Genomic DNA, 12,072 nt, shown 5'->3' on the forward strand with positions numbered 1-12,072 from the left:
CAAGGGCATGTGTGTGCACGCGCTCAGCCATTTCCAACTCTTTACAACCCCACAGGGAGCAGCCCGCCAGGCTCCTCTGTCCATGGCATTTTCCCAGCAAGAATTCCAAAGCAGCTTGCCTTTTCCTCCTTCGAAGATACCCATCTTTGGGTTAGAAATAAAAGAAACTCATCTGATTCGTTTTCAAAGAGCCTCTAAGCTCCCAATAGATAAATGAGAGAGTGAATGCTTTTCAAAATTAAGCAATATATAATGTCCAGCCTCTGAGTTACCATGGAAATGCAGATTGCAATCACAAAGAAACCATTTTCCACTTACCATATTAGGCAAGGGTAAAAAATAAATAATTCCCGAAGTTAGTGTGTGCCCCTTGGAGATACACTGGAAGTAACTTTGAGAAGCCTGTTTCAGAAAAAATGTATCTATAGATGTGAAGAATCCTCTCAGAATCTAGGGATTCTGCTTCTAGGGCTTTGCCCTAGTGCCTTGGCCCCCAGCCTTTTTGGAACCAGGGACCAGTTTCTTAGAAGACAATTTTTCCATGGATGGGTGGTTGGGGGGATGGTTCAGGCAGTAACACGAATGATGGGGAGCAATGATAAGTGGTAGATGAAGCTTTGCTTGGTCGCCCACCACTCACCTCCTGTTGTGCAACCTGATTCCTAACAGGCCATTGAGCGGTATTGGTCCCCTGGGGGTTGGGGACCCCTGCCCGGGGTTGGGGACCCCTGCCCTAAGGCACACACACATGCACCAACACGCGCAGTGTAACCACAGTGATTTCTGGAAACCCTTCCTTAAATATGCATAAACCATTACAAAATGTGAACAGTAACAGCCTGTGGTTTTTTTCTTTGTTCTATTTTGTGTAATCCTCCAAGTTTTCTGTAATTAGTATACTGTATGGGGGAAAGAATTCTGTATGACTCTGGACAAATAAACCTTCTATGCCTGAGCCTCAATCTTCTCATCAAGAAAGATGAACCCAATGCTACCTGCCTCACAGGGTTATTGGGGGTGAAATGAAAAACATGTGAAAGCCCCCAAACTGAGCCTGGAGCAAAGCAAGTGCTGCTGGATGCCCGGCTCCTTCGTTCTTCTGTGGGCCTCACAGGGTCACATGAGAAGATGGCGATGGGACAGAGGTGGGGCACCTGGGAATAAAGTGAGGGAACTGATATGAATCACAAGGCTTAAAAAATTCCCTGAGCTAGTGTTTTCAGCAGATAGACCTCATCTCCGGAACCATCTGGAATCTTTGCTCTCAACTTGTTGGTAACATGTTTCCAGCGGCCATTCTGAGCCGCAGTCTGCAATGATAACCCAGGACAGGCATCTCAGGTTGGCTGTGAGGATCAGACATAGAGCAGATACAGCCCAAGAGGTGCCCCTGCTGCCAACCCGGGCCTCTCAGCCCCAAGGCCTGGCTTAAGAATAGACCTTTGCCCTCATCTCCAAACCACCCCTCTCAGACCCCAGGGGTAGTGTTAATCGCTCAGTCCTGTCCATCTCTTTGCGATCCCAGAGACTGTAGCTCACCAGGCTCCTTTGTCCACGGAATTCTCCTGGCAAGAATACTGAAGTGGGTTATCATTTCCTTCTTCAGGCTCAGACCCCAGAGAAGGACCGAAAGAAGAGGGTTTCCAGACTGCCTCATCCTTGCACCACTCCCTGGGTTGGTAATAGATATTTTTAAACGAATTTCACAATTACTCTGTGAATGCATGCTATATTGCATTTGATCTTGTGCTTTTAAAGCAGTCCTTGGTTAAATGAGTCACATTAAATGGGATTTCCAATTCGTGCTCCATTAGGGCAGCCCTCTCCATCTTTGATGGGGCCGAAAATTAAGGCGTCTGGTGCATAGTAGGCACTCACCGTGTCAGTTAATATTGCAAGAGCAATGATAATAAATCTGAAGTTGGGGAGCCTGGGGCCAGAGTAGTGGGTGAAAGGTCGTCTTGAGCCTCGCCCGTGGGCTTGCAGCCGGGCACAGCAACCCGGACGCCCTGTGGGTGTGGCGTGGCGTGCAAGGGTTCGGTCTGGACAGCACTGCCCGAGTTAGCTCGGAAACTTTCGCAGTGGGCGGGCCGGACCCGCCCTCCCGGCGTCCTCAAGCTAGGCCGCGCCATGGGCCCGTAGGCTGTAGCCGCCGAGGCGCTCTGTGATTGGCGGAGGTGCGGCGTGATTGGCAGGCAGACCGGCCGCTCAGCGGGCCGAGTCGGCGCCGCGTCCTCCGGCCCGCGTCGGGAGTGGAGGACGGCCTGCGGCCCCGCCCCGGCCCCGCCCAGGCCCCTCCCCTCCCCGCGCTGCTAGTTGCGCTCACCGGCTTCCACTGAAACCAGCACAGCCCGCTTGGTCCCGGCTGCTTTCCTTCGGCCCTGGTCCCTCCAGCTGCTGCCGATCAACTTTGTGGCGAGCTCGGAGGCTCAAGGGCGTCGCAGCGCCGCGTGAGGCCCTCTCGCGGGCCGGTGAGTACTTCGGAGCGAGGGGCGGTCGCAGCGGGACCTGGAAAGCGAACCGAGAGCGCCTGGACTGGCCGCCCGCCTCTGCCTCAGTTTCCCCATCTGAGCGGTGGGCGGCTGGTACCAGTGTCCCCTGCAAGTTCCCCAGAAGTTGGAGGGCCAGGGTCCTGTCCTCTCCGCGACACTCAGGGCTCCCCGTGCCCGGGCCTGGATCGCGGCTTCCTCCAGGGGATGCGCGCCCCCTCAACCCCAAGCCTGGGCTCCCCGGGCATCGTGGGGGCACCGCGCGCTCTGAGCACCATCACGCCCGCGATCCTGGCTTCGAACCCCTCCCCCCTCCGCTCCACCGCCAGCGGGAAAACCGGCCTCAGAGGAAGGCGGCTCTTGGCGCTGGGGACCCGGTGGGTGGAAGGGGGCGCCCCTGCCCTCTGCGCCCCACATCATGGGTCTCGAGTTGCCCCGTCATGATGGCCCTTCCCCCTCGGCCTGCTCGGTGAGACACTGAGCTGCCCTCAGTGCCCCTGGGGCCGCTGGAAGGCGCATGTCACCCCCCACCCCCTCATGAGGGCTGCTGATTGTGTGTGTGTGCGTGTGTGTGCGTGTGTGTGTGTGCTGATTGTGTGTGGGTGTGTGTGTCCCACCCCTTCATGAGGGCTGCTGATTGTGTGTGTGCGCTGATTGTGTGTGTGTGTGTGTGTGTTGAGAGTCCAGGTGATCCCAGCCCCCGGGGGAACATCAATTTCTGCTTTGACAGATGGAAACTTTCTGGGAAATCTGACCCACCTCTTCGGGCTGTGATGGATCTGAGGCCTCTCACACCAGTGGTTGTAGTTGATGTTAAGAAATTCCGAGGAACTAACACTTACACAGTATTTGACTGTCCCAGTAGTCTTAGGGGTATGGGATTATTGGCCCATTTGACAAATGAGGAAACCAAGGCTCATTAGGGCTTGATGACCCACCCAAGACCCCACAGTGGATCGGGCAGAGCCTGGTGGAAACCTGTGCCCCTCCTGGGCAGTCGCTGAGAACAAATGCGTGCCTCTCCTCACCTTGGACAGTGACCCCTGGCACAGGGCCCATTTGTAAAGGGCTTTCCCTTCTTCCGGGATCCAGCACTCAGGGAGCAGTGCCCCGGGTACCTGGTGTGCGGACTGCCTCCCTCGCTACAGCCCCAGTGAGGAAGCCACGCCGAGGAGCCCAGAGGTCATTCTTCCCCACTGCCTGTCTCCAAGGGGCTGTGATTCTCACCGATGCCCCCTTGGCATCTGACAGGGATTTGGAGGAAGGTTCCTTTATATTCTTGCTCCCCCCAGCAGCTGGGCCTTGACTAGACACAGGAAAGGTTGCCCGGAGACCACATCTCATCTTCTTTCCCAGGATAGAAGGAATCTGGAGGGCTCCCCACTCAGGCCACCCCTGCCCCTCCCAGGCCAAGGCTGGATAGGCCTTTGGGGGCTGGTCGCAAAGGGGGACCTAGTTCAGTCCCCAAAGTGCATGGACAGAGACCAAACCCTGGTCCATGATGCTGGTGATGAGAGGGGTCTGGTAGAGAGGTTGCTCCATTCTTCAGACGACTCTGTCCCCTCCCTCAGGTCCCCTCCCCAGAAAGTGGCACCACCACCATGGCCCTGTACCACCAGTCAGACCACATCCTGCTTCCACACCCTCTCGTTCAGTTGGGGATGCTCTTGTCTCTCCTGGCCCAGGAGTTGTCCTCAGATGCCTGCCCCGGGCCAGGCCTCCTCACTTTCCCTGGAAGGCTGCCCGGCTCCCTCCTCGGTCTCCCTGGCCTGTCTCCACACAGCCTGGATGGGTCTCAAACTGCTGCTGCCCTGTAGTCCGGCCCTCAATTCTCCTTCTGCCCGGGGCTCAACCCCAGCACCAAGCCTGGCACTTGTTTTAGGCCTGCCCCAGCTTCCCGGCTGTCCACTCAGCCTCTTTTCTCCTTCCTGTGTCCTCTGCCCAGGCTCAGTTCTGCGCCACGTACACCTTCCCCACCGTGTTGCCAGCTCCTTCTCTGTCCACTGCCTTTTCTCCTGGGCAATCCCCCACTGAAATGCCCACACACCTCTGTTCCTCCCCCTCCTTCACCCTTGCCTGGCTTGTACTGGCTTGTCCTGAAGGCTTGGCCCGGGCCTCTCGTGGAGAATCCCCGCCCTGCTCCTTTCCCACGGCTGAGGGTGGCCCCCTTCTGTGCCTGCTGCCCCCCGCAAGTGCGCCATCCCGGTGGTTTGTTTGGGTGTCATCCTTCCCATCCAGATGAGTTTGCAAGTTCGCGAAGGCTGGCCCTGTGGGATCCCCAGTGGGGTGGGGAGGCCCAGCACAGGCCGGGGACAGAATCAGCCCACAGTCCATGCCCACTGACCCACCCTGGCCAGGCGGGAGCATCCCCAGCCTGATTCCCCCTTAGTCCTGTGAACTTGGCACATTGGTAGAGCTGGAATGTTCCTTGGTTTGGCCCTTAAGACTCTGGGACAAAAATAGGTACCTGGGAGTCTCCAAGGGCTTTGTGCCCTTGTCTTGAGCAGCCTTGTGCCAAGCGGCTGGGCTGTCCAGGCCAGAGCAGACATCCCAGACCCTAAGAACCCCTGGACCCTCTAGCTTTGGGCTCAGTCACAGATGGTTTTCAGAATTAACATTTTGTTGTAATTCCAGAAACCTTCACATTCATTATAGAAAATTAGGGGAGCATATTTAGAAAGAAGAATAAAATAAAACTACTTCAGTGGCTCAGTGGTATAAAGAATCTGCCTGCCAATGCAGGAGACGCAGGAAACAGGTTCGATCCCTGGGTTGGAAATATCTCCCGGAGGAGGAAATGACAACCCACTCCAGTATTCTTGCCTGGGATATCCCATGGACAAAGGAGCGTGGCAAGCTGCAGTCCATGAGGTCACAAAGAGCCGGACATGACTGAGCGCCTGAGCACACACCTACCCTCTTCACCCAGACGTAGACACTATTGCTGTCTGTTGGAGGCGGGGCATTTTCTTCCATCTTTTTCTGCAGATGCATTTTGTTTTCATCTAAATAGACTCAGTATCTCAATGTTGCTATAAATCCTGCTCAACAGAGTTATACAAACACGTCCTTGCCTTTAAATATTCTTCCACAAGTTGTGGCTAACGGCTGTGGAGTGTAGCAGCATCTAGAGGGGCTGTGAGTTTCACACCTGCCCTCTCTGGATGGCGCTGGAATGTATGGTGGACACACCTGAGAGGCGTCCTGTAGGAGCAGAGACATAGAGGTCCGCAGATGGGTGTGGATGTGGGGTGGGTGTGAAACAGTGGGCATCCCAGGTTATTCCCCTGTAGCTGGCATTAGAGCACGTGAATGTCTTTGAGTCTTCCCCTGAGGGCTTGTTTCAGAGGTGGGTGGTCCCCTGGGGGTCGAGAGCCAAGTGGGCTTGGCCCTTATAAGCAAGGGTTAGAGAGCTTGGGAGAGGGCAATGGCAACCCACTCCCCGTACTCTTGCCTGGAGAATCCCATGGACGGAGGAGCCTGGTGGGCTGCCGTCTATGGGGTCGCACAGAGCCAGACACGACTGAAGCGACTTAGCAGCAGCAGCAGAGAGCTTGGTGCCACATGCTGCCATTCTCCACCTGTCAGTAGTTAGGTGGTCCCAGCAGCCCCCTTGCAGGGGTGGCAGACCCTCAACTGAGCTCTGTGGTTGCTGGCGTTTTTGTGTTTTGCTGGGGTAAAATTATGCCTGGGTGCTCATGTGGAAAGAATGCCAGCCACTCTGGATCTGACACAATGACAGGTTCCAAGCCACCACTCTCACCGTGGGGTGGCGGTCAGGATTGACCGCCCCTCCTCGTAGGCGTTGGAGGAGCCTTGGAGGCGGGGCGGAGCGCAATGCTGATGCTCTCTTCTGTGGTTGAGATTCAGGATGCCGGGCTGGGCCGGAGGGAGGGACCTGCTTTCTTTGGTCACACAGCGAGATGGGGCCAGCTCTTCTCCACCCAGGGCTCCTTCCCCCAGGCCAGACTGCCTTAGATGTACCTTGCAAGCACGGAGGCAGGGATTCTGAGTGAATGAGATGCCGGAAAGAAGACTGTCAGAGAAGGAAGGACCAGACACCACTGTGGGTCCCTCCACCGGGAGAGCATCTGTAGTCTTCTCTGTGACCCATCCATGGCAATGGGTCATTTTGTTTGTTTTTAAGTAACAAGGCCTTTGATCCATAAAGGGTTTGGCCGACTCTCAGGAAATCTGAAAATTAATCCTCCTCTGTTGGTCCATTCTCACTAACTAGAGATTTCACTTTAAAAGTTTCATTGTAATTATAATGTGACATGCATGATACTTAGCCCAAGAGGCCAGCCAGAAGCTACCTCTTCTCCTGAAATTTCTATTATAAGGTGTCTCTCAACTGAATGTGCCTTTGTTTTGCACTTGAGAGAAATGGCTTTTTTTTTAATGATTGATAGTTTGCAGACTGCTTTCTCTTTCTTCACACCCTTACACCCCAGAGCACCCCTTCACTGGAGGCATTATTCCCTCTTTACAGATGGGGAAACTGAGACCTTGTGAGGTTATGTGCTCAGTCGCTCAGTTGTCCGCCTCTCTTCAAACCCCATGCACTGTAGCCCGCTAAGCTCCCCTTTTCTATCGGATTTTTCAGGCAAGAATACTGGAGTGGGTTTTCATTTTCTTCCAGGGGATCTTCCCAAACCAGGGATTGAACCCGCATGTCTTGGGTCTCCTGCATTGGCAGGTGGGTTCTTTACCACTAAGCCACCAGGGAAGCCCTGCTGCTGCTGCTAAGTCACTTCAGTCATGCCCGACTCTGTGTGACCCCATAGACGGCAGCCCACCAGGCTCCCCCATCCCTGGGATTCTCCAGGTAAGAGTACTGGAGTGGGGTGCCATTGCCTTCTCTGAGGGAAGCCCTAAGTAGCTACTAATGAAAGGTAGAATGGACATTCACTCCCTGTGTTGGCTTTTGGTGGAAAAATTGTGTCCTGCTGGTGAGGGATGGTGCTGTCCCTCCTGACCCATCCTTCCTCGTAGATGGGGAGACAGACAGGTGTGAGTTCTTCTTGTCCACCTGGCAGAGAGAGCTCTCCAGGAGACATGCCCTGGGTGCTGTGTGGTTACCTGATAGCAGGTGATGGAGACAGAACTCGGGGCAGGGGCAGCTGGGAAACTCCCAGAAGGGGGCGAGTTGGGCCCTTGACTTGAATGACGTGTTGGATTGGTCCCGGCGGAGAGGACACTTCCAGGTCTTGGGGGCACTTCGAGAGCTAAGGCGTGGGGGTCACAGAACCACAGGTTTGGGAGTGAGTGACAGAGGAAGAGAAAGCATGGTGGGGATTGGATAGCAGAGGCAGGTGGGCAGATTTTGAGAGGCCTCTTTTTCAGAAACGAGGTCTTTCTGAATGAGAGGCTCTGTGGTTTTGAATTCTAGGTCCAAGACTCTGAGCTACGAGGCCTTGGGTAGGGATCTCACCTTTCTGGAGCCGAGGTTGCTGTCTGTGAAAGGGGGTGAGCGTGGAAGGACAGGTTATCTCACCATCCACCACAGCTGGGTAACAGCAGGACGCTCCTCCCGGGCCAGCCACCCCCACCCGCACCCCCAGGAGAAATTGGTGGAAATTGCTGAGAAGGGCAAGTTCCAGACACGCTTGTTGCATTGTTAGTAGTGACAGAGGATCCCTGGTGTAAGTCAGCTCTCCGAAGGCCAGCTGCCCTTTGCCACTCCAGGAAGGTAGCACTCGATTCCTGGGCAGTGGGAGCCACAGGAGATGGTGAGGTCAGACGTGACTCCCGTGGTTTGTCTCGGATCAGCTGCGGACCTGCACAGCTGGGTTCTGTCTGCCGAATCCGCGGCTGACTTTCCCCGCGCCGCCCCCCACCCCAGCTGGCCGTCCGCCCACGGGGCCTGCCTGCCCGTCTACCCAGATGATGGATTTCACAAAAGTTGCCTCTTTGTTTGATTCCTGGAAGCCTGGCGTTTGGGAACAGCATTGAGCACTGCGTTGGTTTCCAAGCAGAGATCTGTGTGGCTTGACAAGCTTTTGGTTCACAGCCAAGGGGATGTTTTAAAATAAGGGCTCGTCCCTCCAAGGGGGGTCGTGCCCAGATTGAAATCTCCAGGGTCCTTTGGTGAATGCAGGTCTGATCTCTGGAGCCTCCTCTGACTCTTCTGGTGACGGCGGTCTCCAGGCATGCTTCAGATACCCACTCCTGCAGGTTCGGGGGAGCCGGAGCTGGACACTTTGGATACCTGGGAGCCTGGCCCTTTTGGTCTCTGATCTCATGTAGTCCTCACAGTACCCCCATTTACAGTCGAGGAAACTGAGGGGCAGAGAGGAATGTGACCCGCTCAGGACCCCAGAACTGGCAGCACAGTGGCTGTGGTGGGTTAGTCTGGGAGCCGGATTCCTCACCCCCGGCCTTTCCCTGCTCTGCTCTCATTTCCTCATCTCAATGAAGAGGGTGGACGTGGCCTTGAGCCTGGGGTGGGGGCCGTGGGATCCTTGGGGACACCCCGCTCAGTGCACGTGGTCCTATCTGCTTCAGTGTTTGTGTCCACGGAAGCCCATCCCCGCTCCCCAGGGCCCCGGTCTGGGGTCCTGGGGCTGGGGAAGGCCTGGAGCTCTCAGCCCCGTCGTCCGGGGCTCGTGGTCACCCCCAGTTGTGTCAGTGGTGATTTTCGCCTTGTTGCTAAACAACAGTATTGACTAATCGAGCCCTTTGCCCCTGTTGGTCATCGGATCTCTTTGCTTGCCAGTCTGTTCCAGTCATAGGTTCCGACACACCAGCCCCCCGGTTTCCATCACCCACGTCTAGCATGGGCTCATATCCGGTGCCGTCAGGCTAGCCGAGTTGTGTCCTGGGGTTCAAGCCTGGTGTGGGGGCTTTGGAGTTGGCCAGGCCTGACCACATCCTGCTCCAGGGGCTGTGTTCCCCCCACACCTGTCTTCCACCCCTCTTCCTCTCCCCCTTTCCCTCCCTCCCTCTGCTTCTCATGTTTATTTTTTTTTTAATATTTTATTATTCATTTATTTAGCTGTACCAGGTCTTCACTGAGGCATGCAGGATAATTTTGTTGCAGAATGTAGGATCGAAATCCCTGACCAGGGATCGAACCTGGACCCCCTGCATTGGGAGCTCAGAGTTTTAGCCACTGGACCACCAGCGAAGCCCCTCTCAAGTTTATTTTAAACTTCCACTTTGTGCCAGTGTATTCCTTTCCTAGGGCTCTAAGGAGAAATTGACAGAAACTTGGTGGCTTTAAACACAGAAACTTTTTTTTTTTTTTTTAAACTTTACATAATTGTATTAGTTTTGCCAAATATCAAAATGAATCCGCCACAGGTATACATGTGTCTCACAGCTCTGGAGGCAGAAGTCCACGATCAGGATGTTGGCGGGGTTGGTTGTCCCGGGGACTCTGTGGGAGAGTCCTTCCTTGTCTTTCCTGACTTCAGGTGTTGTTGGTGTCTCTGGGCCTGCAGCCACGTCTCCCATCTCTGCCCCCTCCTCCACGTGGCATCCTCTTCTCTGTGTGTTACCCTCTTATAAGGACCCCGGTCCTTGGATTAGGGCCCACCCTAAGCCAGGATGCTCTGTTGTCAAGATCCTTGATTACATCTGCAGAGTACCTCGTCTTCCAAATAAGGTCCCCTGCACAGATTTTGGGTGGACAGACTGGGAGACCAGCTTCATAACAGCGCAGCCAGATGCTGTGCCCAGGGCTCCATGTGGACCATCTCACTGAATCCTCCCGACCTGCCGCATCCCCATTTCTCAGATGAGCACACCTGAGGCCCAGAACTCAAGTCCTGGAGACTGAGGGCCCAGCTCATGGCTGCTGTGGGACCTGCCAGGCCAGCGGGCCTTGAGCAAGTTTCCTCCCTCAACTTCCTCGTCTGTAAAATGGGAGTGTCTTTGCTGGGGCTGTCGTGAGATTGAGTGAGATCACATGGAATGCTGGGCAGCGCCCTTCCATTTCCCTTTGCCGTCCCGTCTCTCAACCAAAAGCTAGGGACCAGGGCAGCCTGGGCCTGGCTGGCCTCGTGTGTTTGACCCCCCGGTTTTTCTCGCATCAGGATGGCTTCCAGCGCCTCTCCTCCGAGCTCCTCTGGCCCCCAGCTTCCGCCATCACCGCAGCCCCAGGCCCGCTCACGGCTCAACGCCACCACCTCGGTGGAGCAGGAGCTCAGCGGGGTGCCCCCCGCTCCTGGACCCCAAGTTGGACTTGGATCAGATGTGAGAGACCCAGCTGCCCCGGCCATGCCCCAGGCCTCACGGGCCAGGAGCCGAGAGAGGATGGATGGAACAGGTAAGGGGCGGGCCTGGGATGCTGGACTGTCCTCCCCGGGGGGTGTTCTGTGGGCAGCGTGGACACCCAGGTCCTGGCATGTGGGCCAAATGCCCCTGCAAGGTTCCTTCCACGGGCAGCTGTCCCCTGAAGTCGGGCCCAACCACTCCACCCAGGCCTGTCGACTCCCACCTCCCAGCAGGATCTGCTCCCAAGTTCATAGACTTGGGCTGCAGCAGATGTCATGTTTCCTTCCATTATTTATCATTGAATGCACTAGCTCCCACCTGCTCAGGGACTCGGCAGGTGGTCTGCACCAGGCGCTGTGTGGTGGGAGGTGGCGGGAGGCAGGCTCCCCTCTGGTCCCCCCCAGCACTTGGGGCGGCCCACGTCATCATCCCTTGTCCACCATGGCCACTTCTCAAGTGGCCATTTGGTCAGGTCGCTCTGCCTGGTCTGGGGGCCCCCCGTGGCCACTCCCCTTGGAGGCCGGCTGACACCCTGGAATTCACCTGGGCCCCTGGCCCAGGTCCCCACTGCCCTCTGGACCACCATCCTCCATGCCCAGGCCCGGCGGCCAAGGATGGCCCCAAACCCCAGTCCACTCTTGGGGCCCCCCCTCAGGTTTCCAGTCTGTCCCAGGAGGCACTTCTCAGGGGCCGAGATGAGATAGTGTGAGGCCCCGGGTGGGCTGGGACCACTGGCTGTTGTGCCATTGACAATGGGGGAGGGTCGCCAGGGTTTGGTCAGTCCACCTGCTGCTCACCGAGCACGGCCTGGTGCCAGCCCTGAGTGGCCATTGGCATAGGTGAGCCCTGCCTCCGAAGGGTCCATAGTCTCCTGGAAACACGGGACCTGGGGAGCACAGAGGTGGCCCTGGTACTGGGCTGGGGAGGGAGCTGGAGGCCTGCCTTGGGAAGAGAGGATGCCTGAGCAAGTTGGAGCCTGTGGGGGGAGAGAGCACAGCACGGGCAAGGGCCAGAGGGAAGAACTGACCTCGCCTTGGGTGGGCTTGGCCTGGAGAGAGCCCTGGACCTCCCAGGTGATGGGGTGGAAGGAAGGATGGAAGGATCGGAGTGGTGATGCTCGTGTGTCAGGCTTGGGATTGAGCTACAGCAGGACTGAGCAGGACCGGGCAGCGGGCCGTAACAGGAGCTGCTGTGAAAGGCTCCTTTGCGCTTCGGGGGCTGTTGTAGGTGAAAAAAGCCTCAAGCCTTGCTGTGAGTTTCATAAAAGCAAGGATCCCTGGGTCTCCGGCTGTGATGTTTGGGGAAAACATAGCTGGCATCAATGGTACTTTTTCTAATAACTCACGCGGTGCTTCTCAGTATG

The 12,072-nt window shown here is 56.2% G+C and overlaps 1 protein-coding gene and 1 long non-coding RNA gene across 2 annotated transcripts in view; one reads left to right on the plus strand and one right to left on the minus strand.

Moving 5' to 3' along the window:
* Positions 1-35: 35 nt before the first annotated feature.
* Positions 36-2,227, minus strand: LOC123334390. The gene is made up of 3 exons (XR_006552142.1): positions 1,879-2,227; positions 1,540-1,671; positions 36-1,154 (listed from the first exon to the last, which is right to left on the minus strand). It is a non-coding gene; the product is annotated as an uncharacterized LOC123334390 (long non-coding RNA).
* A 90-nt stretch (positions 2,228-2,317) lies between these two features.
* Positions 2,318-12,072, plus strand: part of WFS1 (wolframin ER transmembrane glycoprotein) — a 32,705-nt gene continuing 22,950 nt past the window's right edge. The window contains exons 1-2 of the mRNA XM_006051832.3: positions 2,318-2,471; positions 10,529-10,761. Coding sequence (XP_006051894.1) covers positions 10,530-10,761 — 232 coding nt within the window. The 5' untranslated portion in view covers positions 2,318-2,471; position 10,529. The remainder of the gene's footprint in view (positions 2,472-10,528; positions 10,762-12,072) is intronic.

This window comes from Bubalus bubalis, chromosome 7, assembly GCF_019923935.1.
Source record: "Bubalus bubalis isolate 160015118507 breed Murrah chromosome 7, NDDB_SH_1, whole genome shotgun sequence".
Taxonomy (NCBI): domain Eukaryota; kingdom Metazoa; phylum Chordata; class Mammalia; order Artiodactyla; family Bovidae; genus Bubalus; species Bubalus bubalis.